The sequence below is a fragment of the Hypanus sabinus genome, chromosome 2, assembly GCF_030144855.1.
Source record: "Hypanus sabinus isolate sHypSab1 chromosome 2, sHypSab1.hap1, whole genome shotgun sequence".
NCBI classification, from domain to species: Eukaryota; Metazoa; Chordata; class Chondrichthyes; order Myliobatiformes; family Dasyatidae; genus Hypanus; species Hypanus sabinus.
In genome coordinates this window covers 3,682,825-3,708,819 of record NC_082707.1, presented here as the reverse complement: position 1 = coordinate 3,708,819, position 25,995 = coordinate 3,682,825, and the positions used below count along the sequence as shown (strand labels likewise).

The following is a 25,995-nucleotide window of genomic DNA, read 5'->3' as shown; positions in this document are numbered from 1 at the left end:
TGGCGGACTGACACTGGGACAGGGGAACTGGATATGCTCTCCAGTGGCGGACTGACACCGGGACAGTGTGGAACTGGATATGCTCTCCAGTGGCGGACTGACACTGGGACAGTGTGGAACTGGATATGCTCTCCAGTGGCGGACTGACACTGGGACAGCATGGAACTGGATATGCTCTCCAGTGGCGGACTGACACCGGGACAGTGTGGAACTGGATATGCTCTCCAGTGGCGGACTGACACTGGGACAGTGTGGAACTGGATATGCTCTCCAGTGGCGGACTGACACTGGGACAGCGTGGAACTGGATATGCTCTCCAGTGGCGGACTGACACTGGGACAGTGTGGAACTGGATATGCTCTCCAGTGGCGGACTGGCACTGGGACAGTGTGGAACTGGATATGCTCTCCAGTGGCGGACTGACACTGGGACTGTGTGGAACTGGATATGCTCTCCAGTGTCCCTCAGAGTCTGGGCAGCACCTATAGGGTTGGGAAAATCTTACATCCTGCAGCTTCCCACAACTGAAATACACATGGAGTCAGGTCCTAACGTATCATTCTGAAAAGTTATAAAATTAAACATTGAAATCAAATATTTTTTCCCTCAGCCCTCCTAACTTTGGGCTAACTCACATGACTGAGGGTCAGTCTTCATCTGTGTCGAACAGTCAACAGCCCAGTGCTGGGAGCAACAGTAAAGTTCCAGCTCACCCAGGTGAGCTGGTGTCAGAAAGCTGCAGGTTCTCACCACAGCTACCCCGGAGGAGGCTTACTCAGGGAGACTGGGTCTTTGGAACAGGGACAGTGCTCGGCCATTTCTGACCAGACACAGCTTATCACTGCAGGACACAAACTGAGTTTGGACAGATTTGATACGGTTACTACAATCGACAGCACAGCCTCCCACTGAGAAACTGACCACCGCTGTTACAATGACAATGAGTGACATCTCCCCTGGTTGTGTGGAATATGCCGGGATCCTCTCCAAAGTACATCTAACTATGGGTGTGGTGAGAAAGGAGATGCCTGTGACGGTCCGCTCACTCCACTCCTTTGTGCATTCGATGGAAACCATCCATTTCAAACAGGAAGTGATGTATAAAATACAGCTGATGCAAACCCCACGTAGCCCCCTCAAGCACCCTATAAGCTTTCATACTGCTACCAAAATAATGGGCCGTTTGGGCTTAAGACAAAAAAAATGCAAAAATAAAGACGGAAAACAAAACTAGGTTAACTGCAACCAGCTGATTGCGAGTGCGCGTACAGAAACTGTTCCAGCAGAGTCGCCTCGAATTGTTATGCTTGGTAGAGAGTTTGGAACATTGTCCTTTGGCGGTGGATCTGCCCGCGACTCTTGCCACGTCACTCTCCTTCCTCTTTGATTCGCTGCTTGCTGCGGCGGCCATCCACATCGAACCCAAAGTCGTTCCAGTCGTCACGAGGAGGGAAGGAGATGGTCTGGCGCAGGGTGAAGCGGACGGCGTCAATGACCCGCTCGCCCCGCGTCTCGTTCTGGGAGCCCAGGCTGGCGGTGGAACTGCTGCTGGTGTTTCTGAGGAGCTGGGGGGTGTTGGCAAAGTCGAGGGATTGTCTGTGGTCCAATATTCCTTTCCAGATGGCGTGCCTGTACTGGTCGGGGATCTTCAGGCTGATCAGGTCCTGGGAACAAGGTGGAAGGAAGGATGTTGATTATTGAGAGATAGGAGCCGGGATACTTTCAAGATTCAAGATTGTTTAATGTCATTTCCAGTACACAAGTGTAAAGAAGAACGAAATAATTGTGAGTCCAGATCCTATGCAGCACAAAAAAAACACAATAAGAACACAATAAGAATAAAAACACTATAAATATAAATACACAAGATAGTTACACACATTGATAGTAGGTCGATAAAGTGACACAGGAGTGTCTGTACATAGGTGACTGACAGGAAATGATAAAGTAGTGGTGGTTGGGTGTGGAGGGGTGGCTTAGTGGGTGGAGGTGTTGATTAGGCCACTGCTTGGGGAAAGGAACTGTTTTTGGGTCTGGTGGTCCTGGTGCGGATCCTCCCTGATGGGAGTGGGACAGCCAGTCTGTGAGCAGGGTGGGTGGGACTGAGGCGCAGGCTGGTCAGGTGCTCCTGTCCCGCACACTGAGGCCAAGCTGGGGACACACTCCATCCTCTCTGTGGTGATCTGCAGCAAAAGCGTGGACGGATACAAAAAGATTGCCAGATTTCCTGTAGAGACCTGGTTCAGGAAAGCGAGAAATCGGAAAACCACAGAGTTTCCCAAACCACGTTAAACAATTAGTCAGGGGCACGCACACTAGTCCTTATTGACAAACCTGCAGTGGAACAGTAAGGAATTTTACCTTCTTGGGTGTCAATACTTCTGAAGATTGATCTTGGGCCAACATATTGATGCGATTAATGAAACCTATTGAGTGGCTTAGGTAGAGTGGATGTCCATTTAGAAGAGATAAGGAGTATTTTGTTTGAACTAGATGGTGAAATTCATTGCCACAGATGCCTGTGGAGGAAAGGTATATTGAAGGTTCTTGATCAGTCCATCAATCACTGGATTGAAGGGCATCAAAAGTTACAGGGAGAAGGCAAGAGAGGGATAATAAATCAGCCAATATTACAGTGGAGCAGATTCAATGGGCCAAAAAGCCTAACTCTGCTCCTATGTCTTAACAGGGGTTCCCAACCACAGACCCCTTGCTTAATGGTAATGGTAATGGTACTTGCTTAATGGTACTGGTCCATTGCACACAAATGGTTGGGAGCCTCTGGGCTAAAACAAAGAAGGCACGACAGTGGCTATATTTCATTAGGAATTTGAGAAGACTCGGTATGTCACTAAAGACACACACAGATTTCCTCAGATGTACCGTGGAGAGCATTCTAACTGGCTGTGTCACCACCTGGTATGGAGGGGTCTCAGTACTGGACCAGAAAAAGCTGCAGAAAGTTGTCAACTCAGCCATTTCCGTCATGGGCACCTGCCTCTCCATCAGCCAGGACACCTTCAAAAGGTGATGCTTCAAAAAGGTGCCATTTGTCATTAAAGACCCTCCTCACCCAGGACATGCCCTCTTCTCATTGCTACCATCAGGGAGGAGGTACAGGAGCCCGAAGACACACACTCTGTTTCAGAAAAGCTTGTTCCTCTCCACCATCGATTTCTGAATGGACAATGAACACTAACTCAGTTTATTTCTGCACTTTTTGCACCACTTATTAAATTGAATTTTAAAGAATGAATTTCTTATTGTGAGTTATAGTTGTTTGGTGTTGAAGGACCTGAAACACCTGATGATTCCAGGAACATGATGATGTGTCCAGAAGCATCAGAAGATGTATGCACACAGCGACAGTTTTATTACTGCTGCCACCGAACAACAAATTTCACGACATAACCTGATTCAGATTCATTACACTGTCTTCTCAAGTCAAGGTGCAGATATTGAGGACTTTGGCCTGACCTATAGCTGACACATAGCAAGGTTACAATGTAGGCAGCTTGAGGGGAAACGGGAGAGCTGGAGGCACAAAGAGCAATGAGAGCTACTCACATCCATGGTAAAATGTTCGATCTGGTAGACATTCATCAGTCCCTGGGTGGTGAAGTACTCCAGACACGACGCACAACCAGCTCTCGTCAGGAAACTGTGAGCAGAGAGGGTAGGATCAGTCAGCAGTGCACTCTTGTCAGAATCTTTAACACCTCTGAATCCCGGCTACAGCTCACCAAAGTCACGTAGAACCAGCCAATGGAAACAACACATGACAGAAAACATGCCAAGCGAAAGTCCATGCACTGCAGAAGAAGTAATTTTAAATCATGATCGATGAATCCCAGGGGCCAGACAGGAGGTCATTTTGAGAAGCAGGGTGTTTTTTTTTGAAACAACACAGAACTGGAACAGGCCCTTCAGCCCACAATTTTGTGCCGAACCAAATACATTTTAATCAAATGGGAAACTCATCTCTCTGCCTACACAATGTCCATATCCTTCCGTTTTCCTCACATCCATGTTCCTACCTAAACGTCTCTTCAGTCTCTGATGTTTCTGCCTCTGCCAGCATACAGGCAGCACAGTCCAGACACCCACCACTCTATGTGAAAAACTTGCCCCTCACATCTCCTTTGAAATTACCCCCTCTCACCTCAACTGCATGCCCTCTGGTATCAGATATTTCAACCCTGGGAAAAAGACTGTCCACTCTATCTCTGCCTCTCATAATCTTATAAACCTCTATCAGATCTCCCCTCAGCCTCTGCCTGTCCAGAGAAGACAACCCAAGTTTGTCCAGCCTCTTGTTACAGCACGTGCCCTCTAATTCAGGCAGCATCCCAGTGAGCCTCTTCTGCAACCTCTCCAAAGCCTCGACATCTTCCTGTAATGGGCTGACCAGAAATGGATGCAACTCCAGATGTGGCCAAACTAGAGTTTTATAAAGCTGCAACATGACTTCCTGAGCATTGAACTCAATGTTTCATTTAATAAAGGGAAGCATGTCAAATGCATTTTGAACCACCCTATCAACCTGTGCAGCCACTTTCAGGGAGCTCTGAACTTGATGCCAAGATCTCTCTGCTCATCAGCACTGTCTTGCTTATGTTTGACCAAGGTGCAACGTTTCAAGTTGAAGGTGCACTCCAGGAGTGAGACACCGGGCAGAAAAGCTGAGCTGACAGTGAAGCGATGGGGAGCAGATGTGGGGTTTGGCATTTCAGAAGAAGCAGGCTTCACCCTCAGTAACAAGACAGAAGAGTAAGTCATTAATCGAATCACCACCTCTGACCTGGAGATGCTGTTGTCAGACGGGTACGGCGGTGGGGGCGTGCAGTGAGAGGTCGATGCCATTGGAGAAGACAGCCCCTGAGTTGGGCTCAGACCGTTCATTTCTCCATTCATCTGCATTGGGATGTTCATCATCGGAGCTACTGAACAGAGAGAAAGGAGACAGTGAGAATTATTCCACAAGCTTATCACCAAAGTAATCCACTCACACAGCCCTCCACACCCCGGGGTAACAGAGTGGGTTGTACTCAGCTGGCTGACTGGAGGTTGAAATTTATTGCTATCTGACCACATATACACAAACAACCAAACATCATTCCTCTGGAGCATAGTGTACCCATATCACTTACAACAAACTCTCCATCGTAGATGGCCCCAAATCCCGGCTGCGAAAGGGGGAGGGGTGGACATGGGGCTAGCAAACCCTGTATCGTAAAATCCGACAGCTACAGAAGCAGGCGCAAGGTGTGATATATACAACCAAACGAAACAATGTTCCTCCAGATCACGCTCTCCCATAAAACACATATCACTCACAGCACACAGAACAAAATATGACTATAAATAAGTTAATAAAATATAAGTCAAAATGCATGCAGCATAGCTAAACAGTTCACTGCCCTAGTGTCGAGACCTCGGTGGTGGCAGGGTATTCATTAGTCTCACAGCCTGGGGGAAGGGGCTATTACCCAGTTCACTGCCCTAGTGTCGAGACCTCGGTGGTGGCAGGGTATTCATTAGTCTCACAGCCTGGGGGAAGGGGCTATTACCCAGTTCACTGCCCTAGTGACGAGACCTCGGTGGTGGCAGGGTATTCATTAGTCTCACAGCCTGAGGGAAGGGGCTATTACCCAGTTCACTGCCCTAGTGACGAGACCTCGGTGGTGGCAGGGTATTCATTAGTCTCACAGCCTGGGGGAAGGGGCTATTACCCAGTTCACTGCCCTAGTGTCGAGACCTCGGTGGTGGCAGGGTATTCATTAGTCTCACAGCCTGGGGGAAGGGGCTATTACCCAGTTCACTGCCCTAGTGACGAGACCTCGGTGGTGGCAGGGTATTCATTAGTCTCACAGCCTGAGGGAAGGGGCTATTACCCAGTTCACTGCCCTAGTGACGAGACCTCGGTGGTGGCAGGGTATTCATTAGTCTCACAGCCTGAGGGAAGGGGCTATTACCCAGTTCACTGCCCTAGTGTCGAGACCTCGGTGGTGGCAGGGTATTCATTAGTCTCACAGCCTGAGGGAAGGGGCTATTACCCAGTTCACTGCCCTAGTGTCGAGACCTCGGTGGTGGCAGGGTATTCATTAGTCTCACAGCCTGAGGGAAGGGGCTATTACCCAGTTCACTGCCCTAGTGTCGAGACCTCGGTGGTGGCAGGGTATTCATTAGTCTCACAGCCTGAGGGAAGAAGCTGTTCCCAGTCCTGATGCTGCTGTACCTCCTTCCTGACAGCAGTGGGTCAAAGAGTTTGTGGGATGGGTGGCAGGGGCGCCCTTTGGCCACTACACTCTCGGTAAATATGAGAAATAGTGGGGAGGGAGATCCCAGTGATCCTCTCAAAGTGCAAAAAATCCAAAGCAAATTTATTATCAAAGTACACATGTGTCAGCATATACAACCCTGATATTTGTTTCCTTGTGGGCAATCATGGTAAAGCCAAGAAACACTTGGATAATCAATGAAAGACAGCACCCAACAGGATGAGCAACCCATGAACAAAAAACAACAAACCGTGCAAATACAAGGGTAAAAAATAATAATAAATAAGTAAACAGTAAGTATGGAGAACATGAGATGAACAGTCCTTGAAAGTGAAGCCAGAGATTGTGGGAAGAGTTCAGTGATGGTGTGAGTGAAGTTATCCCCTCTGGTTCGGGAGTGGTAATAACTGTTCCTGCTGTGGGCCTGAGGTTCCTGCACCCCTGTCCTGACGGCAGCAGCAAGAGAGCACGGCCTGGGTGGTGGGACGGGCTCTAATGATGCATTTCTTCTTTTAATTTACCATTTTTATGCTATTTCAATATACTCGCCACTACACAGCAGGTTGGAAAAACTGCAGGTTTTTCCAAGTTTTATATGTCGTGCCAAATCTTTGCAAATTTCTAAGAAAGTAGAAGTACTGTCGTGCTTTCTTCATAACTGCACTTATGATTTGTGTCCAGGGCAGATCCTCTGAAATGATAACACCGAGGAGTTTAAAGTTACTGACCCTCCCTACCTCTGATCCTCCAATGAGGATTCGCTCATGGAGCCTCAGCTTCCTCCTCCTGAGGTCAATATTCAGCCCCTGGGTCTTGCTGACATTGAGTGAGAGGTTGTTGTTGTAGCACCGCTCAGCCAGATTTCCAATCTCCCTCCTGTATGCTGATTTGTCACCACCTTTGACTTGGCCAATAGCAGTGAATATGACATTGCAGCTGTGCTTAGCCCCAGTCGTAAGTATTAAGTGAGTAGAGCAGGGGCTAAGCACACAGCCTTGTGCAACTGTGTTGATGTTTTTGCCAATCCGAACCGACAAGGGAGGAAACCGAGGATCCAGTTGCACCAGGAGGTACAGAGGTCAAGGTATTGAAGCTTATTGATCAGTTTCGAGGGGATGATGTATCGAATGCCACGCTGGGGTCGATGAAGATGTGTGTACCTTTACTGTCCAGGTGTTCCAGGGTTGAGTGAAGAGCAATGAAATGGCACCTGCTGTGGACCTGTTGTGCTGGGAGGCAAACTGGAGCAGATCCAAATCGCTTCTCAGGCAGGAGCTGATATGTTTTCTCACCAACCTCTCAAAGCACTGCATCGCAGTGGATGTAAGTGCTACTGGACGATCGTCATTAAGGCAGGTCACCATGCTCTTCTTGGGCACCGGTAGAATTGAAGCCTGCTTGAAGCATGTAGGGACCTCAGTGAATACTCCAGCCAGTTGATCAACACAGTACCCCATCAGGGCCAGACGGTTTCTGTGGGTTCACACTCCTGAAGGATGCCTCAGAAACTGCAGTCACAGGGTCAGGGGCGACTGTGGGAGTTGGTCAAAGCGAGCATGAAAGGCAGAGAGCTCATCTGGAAGCGAAGCCTTGTTGTCACTTTGTTTCATTCTGTAAGAGCTGATGCATTCAGACCCTGGCACAGCTGTCCAGCAGCCTGCCTGGATGGCTGTCTGGATACGGCTCCGGGACCTTTTACCGCTCACTTGCTTGCCAGACCTGAACGCCACTGACCTGGTCCTCAGCAGACTGAGGACATCATGGCTCATCCAGGACTTCTGGTTGAGGATGACGCTGAATGATTTGGTAGGGACACACTCATCTACGCCTGCTTTTACAAAGTTCTGATCGATTGTACTGGTCTCGTGGTCTGATACTTTGCAGATTCCGTACCACACGACAATGCAGGCAGGCAGGGGTACACTCCTCTGTTCAACCCCCAGTGTGTGGTGTGGCGACTGAGCTTCCTCAGGGTCTTCCTGCTGCACTTCAGCTGATGGAAAGTTTGAAAAACAGGGTCCGTTTTCACCACTTATGGGAGACTCAAAACTAGACTTCATCTCCATCAAGGATGCTTCTGTGAGATGAATGCCACCACCGAGGTCTCGTCACTAGGACAGTGAACTGGGTAATAGCCCCTTCCCCCAGGCTGTGAGACTAATGAATACCCTGCCACCACCGAGGTCTCGTCACCAGGACAGTGAACTGGGTAATAGCCCCTTCCCCCAGGCTGTGAGACAAATGAATACCCTGCCACCACCAGGACAGTGAACTGTTTACTGTTTACCTGTGCTGCACACCACATGCATTTTGAATTGTATTTTATTAGCTTATATGTGGGAATACTTTGCTTTATGTGCTGAGTGTGATATGTACTGTGGTTCGGAGGAATGCTGTTCTGCTTGGTTGTTTATATGGACTGTCAGATGACCACAAACTTGAACTTGGATGGGAGGTGACTCCATCGAGGTGTACAAGTTGATAAGAGACACAGATCAAGTGGACAGCTACAGACTTCTTTCTGAGGGTGGAAATGGCTAATACGAGGGGGCATAACTCTAAGGTGATTGGAGGGAAGTAAGGGGGGGAATGTCAGAGCTTATCCAGTTTACTCAGCCTCTTGTGATAGCACACACCCTGTAATCCAGGGAGCACCCTGATAAACCTCTCCTGCACCCTCGACATCCTTCCTATGATGGGACGGCCAGAACTGTATGCAATACTCCAGATGTGGCCTACAAGAGTTTTATGAAGCTGCACCATAACTTCCTGAATTTTGATGTCAATGCCTCGACTAATAAAGGCAAAGATGCCATATGCTTTCTTAATCACTTTCAGGGAACGATCAACTTGGTCCTCCAAGACCCCTCGGTTCTTCAACACTGTTAGGAGTCTTTAAACTTGTTCTGATTCTGACCCATTAGTAAACATACCCTCGAACAAGAGGACAGCATGTGAGAGGAGCTACATGTGAGTGGGGGGAGGCTGGACAAACCCCTCTGTGGAATTGCGAGGACTTGAGACCCGAGTTATAGGGCAAGGTTGAGTAGGTTAACCTGGAGTGCAGGACAATGAGTGGAGATATTATAGAGGTGTGCAGAATTATAAGGGGTATAGATAGGGTAAATTCAAACAGGTTTTTTTCCACTCACAAAATGATAGAGTAATGTACAAATGAATAAAGTATCATTTTGGGTCGAGATCTTCCATCAGTTTTTTTCCACTGAGGTTGGGTGAGACTAGACCTTGAGCTTCTAGCCGATTGGTGAAGGAGAACCTGAGGGAACTTAACTCTGAGGGTGGTGAGAGAGTGGAACAAGCTGCCAGTGGAAACAGTGCATGTGAGTTCAGTTCCAACATTTAAGTGAAGTTTGGATGGAGGGGTAGGGAGGGTGACGGAACCAGGCAGAAGAATAGTTCAGCCAAAGGACCCGTGTCTGCGCTGTAGTGATCTATGACTTAATTAACAAGATAAGGGCCCGTGGTATTACAGGAAAGATGCCAGCACGGACAGAAGATTGGCTATTGATCTGTGACTCCAGGGTTTGAAGGGATGAGGATTGAAGGGATTGAGGGTTAAGCCCACCAGGAGCACTGGGGTATAGGCTATGGGAATAAGCTTCTTAATCTAGAGATGGAGGACATGGGAACTATCTCCATTTAGAATAGAGATGAGGAGGAATTTCTTTAGCCAGAGGGTGGTGAATCTGTGGAATTCACTGCCATAGCCAGCTGTGGAGGGCAAGTCACTGGGTATATTTAAGATGTTGGTTGATAGGTTCTTCATTAGTAAAGGCATGAGAAGTTATGGGGAGAAGACCGGAGAAATGGGTTGTGAGGGGTAATAAATCGACCACGATGGAATGGCGGAGTTGCGTGGCCTAATTCTGCCTATCTCTAAAAGTGTCCCTAAATGATTGCTTATTGATCATTCAGGGAAACCAGAGGGCAAAGACCAAGGGAGGTGGATACCTTAACATTGTCATAGCCCATAAAAGGTGTGAACAAGCTCCCACTACCGACGAAATGCTCCCAACGAGATGCCTCTCACAGAGCCTCTGAATGCCAAGTCCAGTTCCTGGCCTTCACGTGTGGTTTAGCTATGACGCCCTCTGAATCGTTTTTATTGGCAGGAGAAGGAGCAAAAGCGGGTTACTGGCACCGTAAAGCCAGTCACTTCGGGCAGATGGGGCTCACCAGCTGTGATTGGCAGCTCATCTAGGAGAAAGAAAAGTCTGATCTTGGCTGGCTAGTGGCTATACCCAGAGCTGGAGTTCCTTAGGTAGGCCTACATTGAGTTCAACACTACTTGGCAAATTCTACACTTGTGCCAAACTGTATCGGTCTCTGCCGTTCCTTTGGATTCATCAGCTGTTTGGAGAGGGGGAGCCTGCTATGGGCAACAGCTTGCTCTCAATATTGTACTGCCCAGGCTTGAGTATATAGACAACTAGGACACAACATCTATGATCAACCCCAAACAACGGCGTTGGTAATGGAGATGGAGAGATGAACCCCTCGAGTGAGGCTGGTCAGGCCTTGTGGAGATCATGCTTACCCATACTCCCCGGCATGGCTGCCTGGGTGAGAGTGTTGCGCTGGGGGCTGATGAGCTGGCTGACAGATGGCAGCTTGTTCCCGGTGCTGTGCATTTTATTCATTGGCGGGGGCGAAGGCCCAAACGATTGCTGTGACTGCATTGACGGTCTGAAAGAGAAGAGACAAGTTAAGTTGTTACTCAACCACATACATGAATACCTCCAAATGAAACGGTGTTCCCCCGGGGCCAAGGTGCAAACTGCAGCACCAGCAGCACACGGCAAGCAGAGAAACCTACAGTTACAAATAATATATTAGAGTCTAGCCCAAGTCGTGGCTTGGAGTGATGGTGCATGGTTGTGGTCCTGGAGCTGAGCTCGCAGATCTCAACCCGCACAAGGGCAGCTGCTGGTGAACCCAATCAGGCTTGTTTTCCACTGGGTGGACAGCACCGGTGGGAGGGGCAGCCCCAATGGGAGGGGCAGCACCAAGCCAGTACGGAATGCAGCAACACAAAGACGGCTCCAACCTCTCCTAATCCAGCAGCTGATAACGTCATCGTCACCAGGAATGTCAGGCACAAATACCACCCCCAAATACACACAGGACTCACTAACCCCACACAACGTCACATGTAATCCACACCTTCCAAATCTGCCCTCAAGATTTATCCAGTTTTTGTGTTCATTTACATAGTTCAGTGTAGTTTTTGTATTATATCATGTAACACCATGGTCCTGAAAACTGTTGTCTCATTTTTACTGTGTACTGTACCAGCAGTTATGGTTGAAATGACAATAAAAAGTGACTTGACTTGATTTGTATTTGTTAGAATGGAGATGCTTGTAAAAATAATTCTGCCTAATCCTGATGCTAGGCTTCACCTGAAGTGTTCACCATTTCTCTGCTCGACAGGTTCTGCCTGACCCACTGAGTTCCTCCAACTGTCTGACTTTCTTTCCGGATACCAGCATCTTGTCTCAACCTTCCAAATCCATAATTCAATGAAAGTGGTGTCACAGGGAGACAGGGTCATAAAGAGAGCTTTTGGCACATTGGCCTTCATAAATTAAAGCACTGGGTAAAGGAGATGGGATGTTATGTTGAAGTTGTATAAGATGTTGGTGAGCCCTGATCCGGAGCGTCGAGCACAGTTTTGGTCAGGAAAGATTGTTGAAAGTTGAAAGAGTACAGAGAGAATCTACAAGGCTGTTGCTGGGTCTGGAGGACTTTATTCCCTGGAGCCTAGGAAACTGGGGTGAGACTTGATAGAAGTGTAGAAAATTATGAGGGGTATATAGAACATAGAATAGTACAGCACATTACAGGCCCTTCAGCCCACAATGTTGTGCCGACCCTCAAACCCTGCCTCCCATATAACCCCCTACCTTAAATTCCTCCATATACCTGTCTAGTAGTCTCTTAAACTTCACTAGTGTATCTGCTTCCACCACTGACTCTGGCAGTGCATTCCACGCACCAACCACTCTCTGACTGAAAAACCTTCCTCTAATAACCCCCTTGAACTTCCCGCCCCTTACCTTAAAGCCATGTCCTCTTGTATTGAGCAGTGGTGCCCTGGGGAAGAGGCGCTGGCTGTCCACTCTGTCTATTCCTCTTAATATCTTGTACACCTCTATCATGTCTCCTCTCATCCTCCTTCTCTCCAAAGAGTAAAGCCCTAGCTCCCTTAATCTCTGATCATAATCCATACTCTCTAAACCAGGCAGCATCCTGGTAAATCTCCTCTGTACCCTTTCCAATGCTTCCACATCCTTCCTATAGTGAGGCGACCAGACCTGGACACAGTACTCCAAGTGTGGCCTAACTAGAGTTTTATAGAGCTGCATCATTATATCGTGTCTCTTAACTCTATCCCTCGACTTATAAAAGCTAACACCCCATAAGCTTTCTTAACTACCCTATCTACCTGTCAGGCAACTTTCAGGGATCTGTGGACATGTACCCCCAGATCTCTCTGCTCCTCCACACTACCAAGTATACTTTGTACTCTGCCTTGGAGTTTGTCCTTCCAAAGTGTACCACCTCACACTTCTCCGGGTTGAACTCCATCTGCCACTTCTCAGCCCACTTTTGCATCCTATCAATATCTCTCTGCAATCTTCGACAATCCTCTACATTATCTACAACACCACCAACCTTTGTGTCATCTGCAAACTTGCCAACCCACCCTTCTACCCCCACATCCAGGTCGTTAATAAAAATCACAAAAAGTAGAGGTCCCAGAACAAATCCTTGTGGGACACCACTAGTCACAACCCTCCAATCTGAATGTACTCCCTCCACCACAACTCTCTGCCTTCTGCAGGCAAGCCAATTCTGAATCTACCTGGCCAAACTTCCCTGGATCCCATGCCTTCTGACTTTCTGAATAAGCCTACCGTGTGGAACCTTGTCAAATGCCTTACTAAAATCCATATAGATCACATCCACTGCACTACCCTCATCTATATGCCTGATCACCTCCTCAATCAGGCTTGTTAGGCACAATCTGCCCTTCACAAAGCCATGCTGACTGTCCCTGATCAGACCATGATTCTCTAGATGCCCATAGATCCTATCTCTAAGAATCTTTTCCAACAGCTTTCCCACCACAGACGTAAGGCTCACTGGTCTATAATTACCTGGACTATCCCTACTACTTTTTTTGAACAAGGGGACAACATTCGTCTCCCTCCAGTCCTCCAATACCATTCCCGTGGACAAGTCAGCTCGTGGAGTAGCCTAGGGAATATTCCGTCAGGCCTCGGGGACTTAACCGTCCTAATGTATTTTAACAACTCCAATACCTCCTCTCCCTTAATATCAACATGCTCCAGAACATCAACCTCACTCATATTGTCCTCACCGTCATCAAGTTCCCTCTCAGTGGTGAATACCGAAGAGAAGTATTCATTGAGGACCTCGCTCACTTCCACAGCCTCCAGGCACATCTTCCCACTTTTATCTCTAATTGGTCCTACCTTCACTCCTGTCATCCTTTTGTTCTTCACATAATTGAAGAATGCCTTGGGGTTTTCCTTTACCCTACTCACCAAGGCCTTCTCATGCCCCCTTTTTATTTTTCTCAGCCCCTTCTTAAGCTCATTTCTTGCTACCCTATATTCCTCAATAGACCCATCTGATCCTTGCTTCCTAAACCTCATGTATGCTGCCTTCTTCCACCTGACTAGATTTTCCACTTAACTTGTCACCCATGGTTCCTTCACCCTACCATTCTTTATCTTCCGGGACAAATTTATCCCTAACATGCTGCAAGAGATTCTTAAACATCGACCACATGTCCATAGTACATTTCCCTGAAGTTCTAGCCTTAGAGCCTCATAATTTGCCCTTCCCCAATTAAAAATTTTCCTGTCCTCTCTGATTCTACCCTTTTCCATGATAATGCTAAAGGCCAGGGAGCGGTAATCACTGTCCCCCAGGTGCTCACCCACTGACAGATCTGTGACCTGACCCGGTTTGTTACCTAATACTAGATCTAGTATGGCATTCCCCCTAGTTGGCCTGTCAACATACTGTGACAGGAATCCATCCTGGACACACTTAACAAACTCTGCCCCATCTAAACCCTTGGAACCAAACAAGTGCCAATCAATATTAGGGAAGTTAAAGTCACCCATGATAACAACCCTGTTATTTTTGCACCTTTCCAAAATTTGCCTCCCAATCTGCTCCTCGGTATCTCTGCTGCTACCAGGGGGCCTATAGAATACCCCAAATAAAGTAACTGCTCCCTTCCTGTTCCTGACTTCCACCCATACTGACTCAAAAGAGGATCCTGCTACATTACCCACCCTTTCTGCAGCTGTAATAGTATCCCTGACCAGTAATTCCACCCCTCCTCCTCTTTTTCCCCCCCTCTATCCCTTTTAAAGCACTGAAATCCTGGAATATTGAGAATCCATTCCTGCCCTGGTGCCAGCCAAGTCTCCGTAATGGCCACGACACCATCATTCCATGATAGATGGGGTAAATGTGAGCAGGCTTTTTCCATTGAGACTTCAACTAGAGGTCATGGGTTAAGGGTGAAAGGTGAAAAGTTTAAGGGGATCCTGAGGGGGAGCTTCTCATCGAGGTTGGCGAGAGGAGGATGTGGATTCCATTACAACGTTTCACATCAGTTGAGATAGGCACATGGATAGGAGGGGTATGAAGGACTATGGTCTGGGTGCAGGTTGATGGGACTAGGCAGAATAATATTTGGTTCAGAAGGGCCATTTTCTGTGCTGTAGTGTTCTATGACTGTACAACTCATCTAACTGTCGGCGCAACGTAATGATTTCTTTTACCTCCACAAATGCCACATTAATCCAGAGCAGCAGATCCTGTCCGTCGTGTCTCAGCGGGAAATTGCTCTGAGATCTGGAGTCGGCACGTCCTGGGATTAGTAGTGGTGGGGTGTGTGTGTGTGTGTGCGTGTGTGTGCGTGTGCGTGTCTGTCGGTGTGTGTGTGCACGCACGTGTGTGTCACTGTGTCTGTATGTTTGTATCGGTGTTGTCTCTGTGTGTGTGTGTGTGTGTGTGTGTGTGTGTGCGTGTCTGTCGGTGTGTGTGTGCACGCACGTGTGTGTCACTGTGTTTGTATGTTTGTATCGGTGTTGTGTGTGTGTGTGTGTGTGTGTGCGTGTCTGTTGGTGTGTGTGTGCACGCAAGTGTGTGTCACTGTGTCTGTATGTTTGTATCGGTGTTGTCTGTGTGCCTCTGTGTGTGTGTGTCTGTCGGTGTGTGTGTGCATGCACGTGTGTGTCACTGTGTCTGTATGTTTGTATTGGTGTTGTCTGTATGCCTCTGTGTGTGTGTGTCTGTGTTTGTCAATGTGTGTGTGTCAGTGTGTTTGTGTGTGTGTGGGTCTGTGTGTGTGTGTGTGTGTGTGTGTGAGTGTGTGTGTGTGTGTCTGTATGTGTGTGGGTCTGTGTGTGTGTGTGTGTGAGTGTGTGTGTGAGTGATTATGTGAGTGAGTGTGTGAATGTGTGTGTGTGAGGGAGGAAAGGGGCTTGCTTTGCTGTTGTTTTGTTGCTTGTTGAGTCCTAATGAAGGGTCTCATCCTGAAACATTGTTTCTTTCCCTCCACAGATGCTGCCTGACCTGCTGAGTTCCTCCAGTATTTTGCGTGTGTTGCTCTGGATTTCCAGCGTCTGTAGAACCTCCTGTGTTTTTGTTTAGCTGCTGATGTTTGTGTTGTTCTGTTGAACACCGTGGACGTGCTCTGCTGGTGCCGGAATTTGCCGCCACACTTGGGCGCTGGTCTGAGCACATCCTTCGATGAGTTGCTTGTTAGCACAAACAATGCCTTCACTGTGTGCTTCAATGTACGTGTGATAAATAAATCCAAATCAACAGTAAACTTGCTTGTTTTAACAGATTGGCTCATGTTGAAGGAAATGTCAATAATGTTTAGTGCACCTCAGAAACCTAGTGCAGCATTTTGGAAAGATGATCTACCAGAGGTTTGGGCAGTTCAGCTATATCTGGTGGTGTTTACCCTATCAGAGCAAGGGTTTAATTCATAGGCTTCATAAGACATTGGTCAGACCACACTTACACCATAAGACATAGGAGCATTTACCTCCCATTCACTCTTTATACGAACTGTAAAAACTTTTGATATCCTACTTTTTATTATTGGTTATTCTGCCCTCATATTTCATCTTTTCCCTTCTTATAGCCTTATGTTGGATTTTAAAAGCTTCCCAATCATCCAACTCATTTTTGCTACCTTATATGCTCTTTCCTTGGCTGTTATGCAGTCCTTCACTTCCCTTGTCAGCCATGGTTACCTAGCCCTGCCATTTGAGAATTTTTTTCTGAGGGACATATCTATCCTGCGCCTTTGAACTTTTCTCAAAAACTTCAGCTATCTGCTCTGCCGTCATCCCCACCGGTATTCTCCTCCAATCCTCTCTCATGCCTCTGTAATTCCCTTTATTCCACTGCAATACTGATACATCTGACTTGTGCTTCTCCCTCTGAAATTGTCGTATGAATTCAATCATATTATGATCACTGCCTCCTAAGGGTTCCTTTATGTTAAGCTCCCTAATAAGATCGGGGTTATTACACAACACCCAGTCTAGGATGGCCTTTCTCCGAGTAGGCTCAACGACAAACTGCTCTAATCCATCTCACAGGCATTCAACAAACTCACTCTCTTGTGATCCAACACCAACCTGATTTTCTCAATCCTCTTGCATATTGAAGTCCCCTGTTACAATTGTGACATTACCCTTATTAAATGCCTTTTCCAGCTCCCTTTACAATCTCAACCCTTGGCTACCATTTGGAGGTCTATCTATGATTCACATAATGTTTTTTTCACCCTTGCAGTTTCTTAACTCCACCCACAAAGATTGAACATTCTCTGACTCTATGTCACCTCTTTCTAGAGACGTAATTCCATCTCTTGTCATATTGTAAGAAAAGATGTGCTGACATCGGAGAAGGTCCAGAGGAGATTCGCAGGACTTTTTCTGGGAATGAATGGATTAATGCATGAGGATCATTTGACAGTTCTGGGTTTGAACTTGCTGGACTTAGCTGAGAACTAGAGGGCACAGCCTCAGAATAGAGGGACGTCCATTTAGATCCTATGTGAGGAAGAATTTCTTTAGCCAGAGGGTGATGAATCTGTGAAATTCATTGCCACAGATGGCTGTGGAGGTCAGGTCATTGAATATATTTAAAGAACAAGTTGATAGTTCTTGATTAGTATGGGTATCAAAGGTTACAGGGAGAACGCAGGAGAATGGGGTTGAGAGGGATGCTAAATCGGCCATGATGGAATGGAGGAACAGACTCGATGGGCCGAATACACGAATTCTGCTCCTATGTCTTATGGTCTAAAATCACAATAAATTATAAAATAAATATATAGTACAATAAAATGACTTATGAGGAAAACACTAGGTGGGCAGGAGACTGGATAGCTAGACGAAACATTAATCATTCTCCACTCAATCTATTGATAAGGGACTTTGGGCTTCTCCATCTCAGAACGGCAGCACAGTCGCTTCTGCAGCCACATCCTCCACAGGGCTCATTGACTGTCGAGTACAACACCATTGTCTGGCTTGGCTCCCACAAACCCTGATCTGTGTGAATACTGTATAAACAGCCACATACAATCAGCCGTCAGCAAGAAATAACAGATCATACACTGCATACAATTATAGAGAAAGTATATTTACAAATTTCAGCTTTATTGAACCGTTAGTAGGAAAAAGAAAAGGAAAAAATTTAAAAGGGCCCGTTACAGTTAACCCAGTCCAAATGTACACATAAATTGGAGGTCATCTTGAAGTTGGCTTTTAACTGATGTGCTGGAGCCACTGAGAGCACTGAATAAACGGGCTCCCCCATGGGAGTATTGGTCCTTCTTCCCTGAAGCCATTCACCTGCACAAAGCACCTTGTGCAACAGGGTGGCATCCTCAGCCATCTTCCCTCTGGCGTTCTCCGAGCTCCCACCAGAAAGACCTCCAACCCCCACCACAGCCTGTCACAAAAACCTCTCCATCCAGCGTTCTCCAGAACCTTCTCCCAATACCACCATCCTGATTGGCTGACACTACATTTCCAAGTTGAACAATATGGCCTCTTATCTTTAGCTCACACCCAAACATGCTAAAAGCAGAGAACAGACTGCTCCTACAGAACACGAAATACACACAGCATGGCAGTAAAAATCTCAACCCGGGTGTTACAGATACAACAAACACAAAACGCTGGAGGAACTCAGCTGGTCAGGCAGCAGCTATGGACATGAATAAACAGTCGACGTTTCAGGTTGTGACTTGACAGTTTATTTCCCTTGATGTTGCCTGTCTGGCTGAGTTCCTCCAGGGTTTTGTGTGTGTGTTGCTTTGGGTTTCCAGCATCTGCAGAATCTCTCACATTTACGTGTTACAGTGTTTTTTATTTTTACTGTGCTCTTTATCTTGTTGTATCTTTTTGTGCAGCAACAGATCTGTAGTGACAATTATTTTGTTCTCCTTTACACTAGTGTACTGGAAATGACATTAAACAATCTTAAATCTTGATTCTATGCTCTTTGGGACTCTGAGGTCGCCAGAACCAAGAAGCACTCCACACAGACTGATTTATTTGAAGTATGAAGAACAGTTTTCTGTGCTATACAAGAGTGGCATCAATGATACTGCAGACATACACCCCCCTTCTCTCAGTAACACACCAGCACCAGCACCATTCCACACTGGGCTCAGCCAAGAAATCAGAGCATGCTGGTGTAGTGAGCAGCTGAAGCAGCATCTGGGAAGAGAGAGAGAGTCTCTGTTTCAGGTCGATGACTTCTGTTAGAATCAGAACATTAATCCTGTCTTTCTCCCTGCACAGATGCTGCTTGCAGTGGTGAGATGCTGCCTATTGCAAATTTCTACAGATGCACCGCGGAGAGAATTCTACTGTTGCATCACTGTCTGGTATGAGGGGCCACTGCACAGGACCGGAAAAAGCTGCAGGAAGTTTCAGCTCCATCGTGGGCACTGGCTCCCTGCTATCTAGGACATCTTCAAAAGGTGGCATCCGTCATTAAGGACCCCGTCACCCAGGACATGCTACTGTCAAGGAGGTGGTACAAGAGCCTGAAGACACACATTTAACATTTTAGCACAGCTTGTTCCTCACCACCATCAGCTTTTGAAATGGACAATGAACTCACGTACACCACCTCACAATTTTTTGCTCTCTTTTTGCACTACTAATTTACTTTGAGTTTTTAATATATTTATTTCTTACTGTAATTTATAGTTTTTAACATTATTTATTGCAATGTACTGCTGCTGCAAAACAACAAATTTCATGCCAGTGATATTAAACCTGAGTCTGACTGGTTCCAGCATACCCTGTTTTTATTTCCGATTTCCAGCATCTGCAGAGTTTTGCTTTCCTGACACCAGCTTCAAAGAGCAACTCTGAGCAATGAGAGGCAGACACGTGGCTCCTTTGATTTACAATATGGATCAACGTTCTGGAACGCCCCGAACGCCCCGCATTGGGCTAGCAACTCGGAGCTACAGAAACACCCACAGAAGCTCTGAAGACCTCATCTCTGGGAAAGGGATGTATAACTGGGCTACTAACACCTGGACATGAAAGACTGGCACAGAACAGAGGGCTCTGGAAAATTGCTGTCAGTGGTCTATGCCCCCCCCCCCCATAGGGGTGCTGGGCTTCAGAAGAAGATGAAGATGTTGCCATTAATTCCGTGGGCTGAAGCATCCATGGCCAGAGAAAGTGTGTGACAGCTCAGGGTAAGATGGAGGAGGAAATTGCCCTGCACCATTGCTTTGATCCAGAGGGGGGAGCTACAGACTAGACTGGGGTCCTGGGATAACATGCAGCAGATTGGAGCAATTGGGCCTTCGTTTAAACAAGGCAGCCTTTTTTTTGGAAAGACTCTTAAGAACAAAAGCTAGACGAGAAAATAGCCAGGATTTCTTTTGTTTATTTATAACACCATTAATTGGGGCAGCTGCTTAATTGGGCCAAAATGTACTGATCCTGGTGTGTGTGTGAATTAACCAGAATCCACTGCATTTCCATGTGGCTCTGTGTTTGAAACGTTCAGTACAAAACACCCAGCATTCAGGAGCTGGCCACACCTCTACTAGTTTATTTATTTCAAGATACAATGCAGAACAGGCTCATCCGGCCCAACGAGCTGCACTGCCCAGCAAACCACCAATTTAACCCTGGCCTAATCACAGGATAATCTACAATCACCAACTAACCTACTAACCCGGACATCTTTGGACGGTGGGAGGAAACCGGAGCACCAGGGGAAACCGGAGCACCCAGAGGAAACCGGAGCACCAGGGGGAAACCAGAACACCAGGGGGAAACCGGAGCACCAGGGGGAAACCGGAACACCCGGGGGAAACCGGAACACCCGGGGGAAACCAGAACACCAGGGAGAAACCGGAACACCCGGAGGAAACCGGAACACCCGGAGGAAACCGGAACACCAGGAGGAAACCGGAGCACCCGGAAGAAACCGGAGCACCAGGGGGAAACCGGAGCACCAGGGGGAAACCGGAACACCAGGGGGAAACCGGAACACCCGGGTGAAACCGGAGCACCCGGAGGAAACCTGAACACCCAGAGGAAACCGGAACACCCGGGGAAACCGGAGCACCAGGGGAAACCGGAACACCAGGAGGAAACCGGAGCACCAGGAGGAAACCGGAACACCAGGAAGAAACTAGAACACCAGGAGGAAACCGGAGCACCAGGAGGAAACCGGAACACCAGGAAGAAACTAGAACACCAGGGGGAAACCGGAACACCCGGGAGAAACCGGAACACCCAGAGGAAACCGGAACACCCGGAGGAAACCGGAACACCAGGAGGAAACCGGAACACCCGGGGAAACTGGAACACCAGGAGGAAACCGGAACACCCGGAGGAAACTGGAACACCCGGAGGAAACCGCAGCACCCGGGGGAAACCGGAACACCAGGAGGAAACCGGAACACCCGGGGGAAACCGGAACACCAGGAGGAAACCGGAACACCCGGAGGAAACCGGAACACCAGGAGGAAACCGGAGCACCAGGAGGAAACCGGAGCACCCGGAGGAATCCGGAACACCCGGAGGAATCCGGAACACCCGGAGGAAACTGGAGCACCAGGGGAAACCGGAACACACGGAGGAATCCGGAACACCCGGAGGAAACTGTGAACACCCGGAGGAAACTGTGAACACCTGGAGGAAACCAGAACACCAGGAGGAAACCGGAACACCCGGAGGAATCTGGAACACCCGGAGGAAACTGTGAACACCCAGAGGAAACCAGAACACCAGGAGGAAACCGGAACACCCAGAGGAATCCGGAACACCCGGAGGAATCCAGAACACCCGGAGGAAACTGGAACACCCGGAGGAAACCGGAGCACCAGGGGAAACCGGAACACCCGGAGGAAACTGGAACACCTGGAGGAATCCGGAACACCCGGGGGAAACCGGAACACCCGGGGAAACCGGAGCACCCGGGGGAAACTGTGAACACCTGGAGGAAACCAGAACACCAGGAGGAAACCGCAGCACCCGGGGGAAACCAGAACACCCGGAGGAATCTGGAACACCCGGGGGAAACTGTGAACACCTGGAGGAAACCAGAACACCAGGAGGAAACCGCAGCACCCGGGGGAAACCAGAACACCCGGAGGAAACCGGAACACCCGGAGGAATCCGGAACACCCGGGGGAAACTGTGAACACCCGGAGGAAACCCATGCACTCAAGGGAAGGATGCACAATTTGCTTACAGAGGATGCTGGCACTGAACTGTGAGCTGCGAAAACTCAGGCTGTAAGAGAGCCGTACCGACTGCTACACTACTGTGGCGCCTGGGGCACAGAGATTTTGGGCACCATAGCACTGAACACTGGAATGTGAGAAATCGACAACCAAGTTCTACGTAAGACATGAACTGACATACTGGGATCATCACTACAAAAAGCGCTAGAAATCAAAAACATCTCTGCAATAACACTAGAATTACTGCCACAAGGCAGGCTCTTGCTACTTAGGTAAAATTGTGATGGAACAAAGATTGCCAGGTAACCACAGTCTATCGTCCACCCATTCACATTCGTTAAATACCCCCTCTCTGAGGAAATTCACCCAGCGTTAGGAATGTGGGAGGAAATCAGAGCAGCGGGAAGCTGTGAGGACACAGAAAGAAAGTACAAGCAGAACCACATACAATACTCCAACATAACCAATGTCTTGTACTGTTGTAATTGGACAACACAGTGCTTGTATCTAGTGCCTCAGCTCATGAAGACCATAAGACAGAGGAGCAGAATTAGGCCATTCGGCCCACTGAATCTGCTCTGCTATTCCATCATGGCTGATTTGTTATCCCTCTCAACCCCAGTCTCCTGCTTTCCCCGGAACCTTTGACACCCTGACTAATCAAGAACCTGTCAACCTAAGTTGTAACTACACCCAATGACCTGACCTCCACACAGCACTCTCACATTCACCACTCTCTGGCTGAAGAAATTCCTCGTCATCTCCATTCTCGAAGGATTCCGCTCGATTCTGAGGCCACGTCCTCTGGTCTGAGACTCTCCCATCATAGGAAACATTCTCTCCACATCCACTCTGTCAAGCCCTCTCACTATTCAATAGGTTTCAATGAGGTCACCCCTCATTCTTCTGAATTCCAGTGAATACAGGCCCAGAGCCATCAAACACTCTTCATACGACAAGCCATTCAATCCTGGAATCGTTTTCGTGGACCTCCTTAGAACAGTTTCCAGTTTCAGCACATCCTTTCTAAGATAAAAGGGAAATGTTACAACAGTCACGAGGGACCTCAGTACACAGACAGACGGGAAAATGACACTGCTGGACCACAGGAGGGAGCTCTAGAGAGCTCACGAAATGACCTTCCAGAGCAGCCCGGACAGGGCCTGCCTCGCCATTCTGGGTGCTCTGCAACAAACCAGAACTGACCAGGGAGCCCCTAGAAGCAAGTGATCACACCATAACCAAATCCACCCGTAAATCCGTGACGGAGAAGCTAAAGCCAGACGCACCAGCAGCGCTGTGGAGCAAAGAGAACCACAGAAGAATGAGAGAGGATCCAACTCAAATTGACTACAAAAGAACACTGCCATTTCTTTGTCCATTCTCCTAATCTCCTTACTAAATCCTTCTGTAACCTCTTTGCTTCCTCTAAACTACCTGCCTCTCATCCTATCTTCATTATGTCTACAAACATCTACAACAAAGCCATCAATTGGTAAATCAGACACAAAACATGAAAAGAATCGGACCCAACACAGTCCCCTGTGGAACACCACATCACCGGCAGCTGGGCGGGGAAGTCTCCCTTTATTCCCACTCTTCACCTCCTGCCGGTCAGCCACTGCTTTATCCATGCTAGAAGCTTTCGTGTAGTACCATGGGCTCAGAGCTTGTTAAGCGGGCTCATGCGTGGCACCTTGTCAAAGGGCTTCTGACAATCCAAGTACATAAAATCAGCTGATTCTCCTTTGTCTATCCTGCTTGTTATTTTTTTCCAAGAATTCCAACAGATTTGTCAGGCAAGGTTTTGGAAACCCTGCTGACCATGGCCTATTTTATCATCTGCCTCCATGTACCCTGTGACCTCATCCTCAATAATCAACTCAAACATCTTCTTCACCACTGAGGTCAGACTATAGTCTCCTTTCTTCTTCCTCTGTCCCTTCTTGAACAGTAGAGTGATATTTGCAATTTTCCAGTCTTCTGGAACCATTCCAGAATCTATTTCAAAGATCACTAATAATGCCCCCACAATCTCTTTAGCCACCTCTTTCAGAGCCCTGGGGTGTACGCCATCTGGTCCAGGTGATTTATCTACCTTCAGACCTTTTAGTTTCCCAAGAACCTTCTCTCTAGTTGTGGTAACATCACACACTTCATGATCCCCGACTCCTGGAACTTCCACCGTACTGTGAGTGTCCTCCACAGTGAAGACTGATGCAAAATACTTAATCAGTTCACCCGCTATTTCCTAATTCCCCCATTACTGTCTCCCCAACATCATTTTCTAGAGGTCTGATACCCATTTTCATCTCTTTTACACTTTATTTATCTGAAGAAACTTTTAGTATCTTCTTTAATATTACTGGCTAGTTTACTTTTGTTTTCTATCTTTACCTTCTTAATGACATTTTTAGTTGCCTTCTGTTGGTTTTTAAAAGCCTCCCACCTCTAACTTTCTACTAGTCTTTGCTCTATTATATACCCTCTCTTTGGCTTTTATGTTGGCTTTAACTTCTCTAGTTAGCCACGGTTGTGTCATCTTTTCTTTAGAATACCTCTTCCTCTTTATATCTTATATACGACCTTCTGGGATGTACAATAATCCTGTACCTTCCAAAGTGCTTCCGGAAATTTCAGCCATTGCTGTTCTGTCATCATCCCTGCCAGTGTCCTTTTCCAATCATTTCCGGACAACTCCTCTCCCATGCCACTGCAAAACCACCCCCTACCTCACAGCAACCCCAACACACCTGACCGCAGCCCTCCACCCCAAACCCCAGGACAAACCTGACCATACCACAATCACCTGTCCTCAAGGACCCACCCCAAGATCCCCAACCAATTACAGCTCATCGCACAATACCCAATCCAGGACAGCCGATCCAACCACAAGCCACTCTAGAAACCCTCACTCCTGAAACCCAGCACCAACCGATTCCCCCAATCCACCGGCACTTGAAATCCCCCATGACTACTGTAACAATGCCCTTCTATCTCCCGCTGTAATCTATAGACCACATTGTTACTACTGTTTGGGGGGTCTGTGTACAACTCCCATCAGGATCTTTTTACCCTTGCAGTTCCTTAGCTCTGTCCACAATGATTCAACACCTTCCAGCCCAATGTCACCTCTTTCTAATGATTTCATTTCATCTTTTACCAACAGGGCAATGCTGCCCCATCTGCCTTCTTGCCTGTCCTTTCAATATAATGTGTACTCTTGGACATTAAGCTCCCAGTCAAGAGGTTATGTTGCAGCTTTATAAACTCTAGTCAGTCCACATCTGGAGTATTACGTACAGTTCTGTTGCCCACTATAGGATGTTGAGGCTTTGGAGAGGCTGCAGAAGAGGTTCACCAGGATGCTGCCTGGATTAGAGGGCATGTGCTGAACAGGAGGTCAGACAAACTTGGGTTGTTTTCTCTGGAGTGCCGGAGGCTGAGGGGAGATCTGACAGAGGTTTATAAGATTATGACAGGTATAGATAGAGTAGACAGACAGTATCTTTTCCCAGGGTTGAAAAATCTAATAGCAGAGGGCATGCATTTAAGGTGCGAGGGGTAATTTCCAAGAAGATGCGAGGCGCATGTGTTTTTACACGGAGAAGTGGATGCCTGGGGTGGTGCTAGAGGACGGCACATTGGAGACTTTTAAGAGATATTCAAAAGGCAGGTTAATGTGAGGAAATTGAAGGGATGTGTACATTGTGTAGGCAGAAGGGATTAGTTTAGTTGGCCGTTTGATTACTAAATATTTTGGTTTGGTACAACATTGTGGGCTGAATGAGCAGGTCTAGCATTATCCTGCAATGTGGATGGGTGGAATTTGCAGAAATGTTGTAATGAGGAGCTAAGATATGATCAGAGTTTGCCAGA

The 25,995-nt window shown here is 47.6% G+C and overlaps 1 protein-coding gene across 1 annotated transcript in view; it reads right to left on the bottom strand.

The window, feature by feature from the left end:
• Positions 1–302: 302 nt before the first annotated feature.
• tp63 (tumor protein p63) overlaps positions 303–25,995 on the bottom strand; it is a 151,693-nt gene continuing 126,000 nt past the window's right edge. The window contains exons 9-12 of the mRNA XM_059988234.1: positions 10,840–10,988; positions 4,802–4,943; positions 3,568–3,661; positions 303–1,664 (exon numbers count right to left, since the gene is read on the bottom strand). Coding sequence (XP_059844217.1) covers positions 1,368–1,664; positions 3,568–3,661; positions 4,802–4,943; positions 10,840–10,988 — 682 coding nt within the window. The 3' untranslated portion in view covers positions 303–1,367. The remainder of the gene's footprint in view (positions 1,665–3,567; positions 3,662–4,801; positions 4,944–10,839; positions 10,989–25,995) is intronic.